This window comes from Marmota monax, unplaced genomic scaffold (genome assembly GCF_021218885.2).
Source record: "Marmota monax isolate L192 unplaced genomic scaffold, Marmota_monax_Labrador192_F-V1.1 WCK01_AAM20220418_F8-fsc00045, whole genome shotgun sequence".
NCBI classification, from domain to species: Eukaryota; Metazoa; Chordata; class Mammalia; order Rodentia; family Sciuridae; genus Marmota; species Marmota monax.
Window position 1 is genome coordinate 6,285,577 of NW_026692132.1, and position 5,252 is coordinate 6,290,828.

At 38.5% G+C, this 5,252-nt stretch overlaps 1 protein-coding gene across 1 annotated transcript; it reads left to right on the plus strand.

Moving 5' to 3' along the window:
* The first annotated feature begins 255 nt into the window (after nt 1–255).
* On the plus strand, nt 256–5,001 carry Sln (sarcolipin). Its single transcript, XM_046467147.1, has 2 exons — nt 256–389; nt 4,377–5,001. Exon 2 carries the CDS (start codon nt 4,451–4,453, stop codon nt 4,544–4,546), a length of 96 nt encoding a protein of 31 aa, XP_046323103.1. The 5' UTR covers nt 256–389; nt 4,377–4,450; the 3' UTR covers nt 4,547–5,001.
* Nucleotides 5,002–5,252: the final 251 nt, after the last annotated feature.

The following is a 5,252-nucleotide window of genomic DNA, read 5'->3' on the forward strand; positions in this document are numbered from 1 at the left end:
TAAAATTAGCTTATTGCTTTTGGTTTATGATGTTTTAAAGACATGCTAGAGATATTCATAAAGATGTAAAAGATAAATTTAAAATCCACATAAATTACACTAAAAGGTCACTGTGGGGTTAATACAAATTGGTAACCAAAGGAATAAGGTCTTAGTCAACACATTTCCATGTCCCCCTGAACACAAATAGCCTCAGACCTTCCGAGGGTGTTCCTTTGAGATGTTTCATCACTGACGTCATAGTGAGTGCCACCTCCCTCAGACTACTTTAGGCCCTGCCCAGAGTCGGGGAGTTCAGACAGCCTGGGAGAGGAACAGGAGTTGGGGCCTGAGTGGGAGAGAACAAGGAGAAGTCTACTCAGCCAGGGCGTGTCCTAGACCCTCTTCAGGTAACCCTGAACAGGATTTCCTGCTCAGCAGATGATGTGTGTTTGTGTGCACAAATTACTAATGAGGGAGACAGAGGAGAGCTTCTATATCTCAAAAATAGATGACGCTCCTTGTACATGGTATTTCTTAAGATGTAAAGTGAATATTATTGATTCTTGCTTTTCTTTGGTGTGCATTTTCTTTTTTTCATATCGTGGAAGAAAGTTTATCTTCCATCTTCTCAAAGTTTCTAATGAAAGAAAGCCAATGCCAAGCTTCTTGTACAATCTATTCATAGCCTTTTGGTGTTTGGCTCATCTATATGACAATCACTTCAGATCACAAGACATGAACTTGATGCTAGGGAAGGTTTAGAGTGAAGTCAAAGCTGTTTGGTGTATTAACAGCAGAAAAATAAAACACTGCTGATCTGAATTTCTAACTTTGGTCTGTTCTTCTTAAAGGGTGAAAAAAAAGTCTACACCTTACATTCAGCACAGACATTGATTGGATTGGGTTCCTTGAAAATTCTCACTTTAATTATTTATGTTTTGTTCATTTAAAAATACACAAAACAATAAATATTTAAAGAAGCCATTGAAGTGCAATAAATTGTAAGAGGTGAACCACAGTAGACACAGAAGTGTGATGGGTAACCTGGTAACCTGTCAATTCAGAGAAAATTGAAAAAAAACTTGTGGAGTCCATAAACATATGCAGTTTAAACAATAATTATAAGTTTCATCAAGAAACACATTTTTGCCAGCACCCAAGAAGTCCAATCCTGATCACCCCTCTTCTGCTCCTAAAATGTTAAGATTGTCTTGTCCCTGCTTTTCTTTAAAGTTTTACCATGTCTGTATTCCTATACTATATTTTAAATTCCCTATTTCTGATTTTGTCTAAATGGAGTCATATTCTATGTTCCCTTTGTAAATTCTTTTTTTGTTCAACAATCATGCTTGTGAGATCCATTTATCCTGTTGTGTGCAACTGTAGTAGTTCCTGTACTTTCTTTACTCTGTAGCATTCAAATATATGCACCACTGTACTGCTGATGAACATGGGAGATGTATCCTGTTTGTGAACATTGTGAACAATGTAGTGAACATTCTTGTGTTTGTACCTCAGCACGTGTGTGCTTGAGCATCTGGGGGTAGAAGGGAAATTGTTAGATATTAGGAAGAAAGCCTTTTACACTTTAATTTTTAAAATGTCAAATTATTTTCCATAGTGGTCGAAAATTCATACTAACTTTGTTTAGCCATGGCAGTTAATTGCAATAATAATTTGTTCTTGTAATACGTTGGTGGAGTGATCACAATTCTGATAACTAATTCTAGTCTCCCACTTTTAGCTCTGCTTCCTACTTTCTGAGAGTCATTACACAAGCAACTTCTCTCTAAAAGTCAATTTCTCAGCTGTAATTTTGGCAAAGACAAAAATCACAATAATACTTGCCCTAGTGTACAGGTAACATGAACAGAGCTGTTGGAACTGCTTTTAATAGCATCTTTCTCATTATCCAAGTATATTCCTGTTGGATCGCTATCCATAATTTCCTTATATAATAGCTTAATCTAATAAGCAGATTTGATGGGAAAGTTATTTTGCTTTCCCTAGATTGGATTGTTTTGATCACTATAAATAGGGTTTCATAATTTCTGCTTCTTCCCCCTGCCCACCTTTCTTCTCTCTCTCTCTCTCTCTCTCTCTCTCTCTATCTCTCTCTCTCTTTGGGGGGGGGTAAGGGGATGAACCCAGGGGTGCTTTACCACTGAGTCACATCCCAGTCCTATTTATTTATTTTGAGACAAGGTTTTGCCAAGTTGCTGAGGGTTTCCCTATGTTGCTGAGGCTGGCCTTGAACTTGTGCTCCTCCTTGAACTTGTTAGCCTGCTGCCTCAGCCTCCTGAGTTGCTTGGATTATAGGCACACACCATTATACCTGGCTGTATCGCTGCACTTCTTGAGAACTTAATCCCAAAGTAGGCATTTGGATCAGGGTTTGATTTCAATTAGTAAGTTCATAAGGAAGAGTCTGTCTTTGATTCTCATTCCTTTGCCTCCAGCCTCCTTGGCTGGATTCATTCTCTTCCTGCTCCCCTCTGCTCTTATGTGCATTCTTATATATTCTCTGTTATTTCTTTACCCATGAATCTTCTGTTTACTTTCCTTTCCAAGCAAATCTTTGTAAAGTTTTTCATTGGCAAATTACTATTTCCTTCATGCTGAAGGTCAAAAGATGGATAAAAATTAAATAGGAAATTAAACATAGATTCACCATTATTGGCCATTTTAAACCCCAACTCAACAGTCTACTGGTTGAAATAATCTGGTTTGAACCTATATGTCATATTAACATAATTTAAAATTTGATTATTCAGCTGAAATTTACACAGCTAATAATTTGGTCTATTGATGATATAATAAATATTATTAATAATTGAGTCAGGTTAGATGGTTAAAAATACCATTCAGGTCAAAACCTTGCTAACAAACCTCTCTGTCCCTTGCACTCCCATCCTTAGCAAATAGAATGTCCTTTCTGCCTAAACTTTTTCATTCTGTAGTAGAATTTGGTCCAAGATATCTAAAATATATGTATCTACATAAAATTATTTAACATAGAAATCTTCTATTTTATTGGGCTGGAGCTGTAGCTCAGTGGTAAAGTGCTTGCCTTGCATGTGTGAGGCACTGGGTTTGATATTCAGCACCACATAAAAATAAAATAAAAGATACTGTGTGTCCATCTACAACTAAAAAAAATTTTTAAAAAGAAATCTTATATTTTATTTATATTGCAAAACAAAAGCCGATTATAATATATCACTGAAGCTAATAATTTGATTGACTGCATTGTGTATGTTCTTCAAGTTTGATTTCCTGCAGGTACAATCTGTACACACTCTGAAGATACCATCCCTGCTCTTTGAAATGTTTACAATTTAGGCACATCCTGGGCCTAACTAAAAATAGCTGGCACAAGCATTTGTTGAAATAGGAATACCCATTAAGTTAACACTTGCTTCTTGGACTGAGTACCTGTTATGTGAGGGACTTTTGTTTGACCCCTGTAGGCTTTGTGCCCAGTGTAGGCTTATACAAAAACCATGCAGCTGTTGGAACTACTTTGTGCTTTCATCAGGGTTAGATAAAGACCTATAGCAGCCTGAAACCTGAAGGATTATGATATCCCACATCTAAATGTTACCCAAAACAAGAACAATACTAAATTGTAACTTTTTTTTTCTGTTTTGATGCTCCTACTTAGTGATATTCAGTTAGCAAAGTGAATACATGCATACACCCGCAGAAATTGAAGAGAGAAAAATGTAATATTTTATATTTTATTGAAAGCACCAATACAATCATCCAAGAAGAAAATCAGAACAAAAGTATTGGTGTTTATCACAGTGGGCAGAGAAACCAGGCTCTCTGTATTAGAGTTCTTCCGAGAAACAACTGTATGTGTGTGTGTGTGTGTGTGTGTGTGTTTAAGGAATTGGCTCCTGTGGTTGTGCAAACTGATAAGTTCAAAATCTTCAGGATAGGCTTGCAGGCTGGAGACCTAGAGAAGAGTGATGGTTCTAGTCAAAGAATCTGAGGCTACATGTTAGAAATCAGACAGTCGGCAGGGTTGGTTTCTTCTGATACTACTCTTTTTGGCTTGGTGATGTTCATTTTCCTGTGTTTTCACATTGTCTTCCCTCTGTATGAGTCTGTCCAAATCCCCTCTTCATATAAGGACACCAGTCATATTGGATTAGGGATTACATTAATGACCTTATTTTAACTCAATTACCTTTCAAAAGACCCAAATACAATCACATTCTTGGGTACTGGGGGTTAGGATCTCAACATACGAAATTAGAGGAAGACACAGTTCAGCCCCAAACCACCTCCTTTCCCACAATACTTCAATTTCCTTTGGAAAAGAATAAGCATCATCTTCCAGGAACACTTGTTCACCTCCCCATGTTTTCTTTGTCACTTTCTGTTAGGAGGTGAGGACAAGCCGGAGGTCTTGCTGTGCCCCCAGAAGTCTACCTGAAGGTCTCATCCAGCCACTCTGAGGATGGAGCTATCCACCCGGGAGCTGTTTCTCAACTTCACCATTGTCCTGATTACAGTCCTCCTCATGTGGCTCCTTGTGAGGTCCTATCAATACTGAGAGGCCATGCCTCACTCCTGGGACTGACTGAGATGCTCTGGAGCTGCCTGCTGCATACCCTGAGGTCCCACTGCTGTCACTGTCATGGGAGGCCATTCTGGACACCCCAATGCACCTCTGATCTGCACTCACAATGCCTGACATGCCCCAGCACTAGGATTGATTGTTTTCTCTAAGATGCTGCTCTCGCAGGCTGCCAAGTGCTTGCCAGTGAGTGTTAGATTTATTCCCCAGCTCTTACTGCAAATGTGTCAGACAAGCCTCAAGGTTAAAATTAAACGGGATTCATGATGATGTAGAATTATAACAAGCCCCTGATCTGTCTCACTGCACATCCCTCCAACCCACACTGTCTGCAACCAAACTCTAATTCAACCCTCCAGAAGAAATGTTAGAGGAAGTCTTTGTCAATCTCTCCAGCGATCATGTGAATAAAGTTAAGTCAACCACAAAAACAGATTTTAGAATTTATTTTAGTTACTAGGTGTGATACAGCATTTGACCCTTGGCTGGGATTGAAGTGACAAATGCTACAGTATTTCTAGCATTTGAGATAAGCCAAGATGCTCCAACTGCTGAGGATTTGAAACCAAGTCAAGTTAGAGTGTCACATTTCAAATAATCCCATTGGTTCAGAGCTCCTCAAACTTTTCCCTTAACTTGTCCAAGGACAGAAGGAGAGTAAGTTTATTCCACTATGAGATCT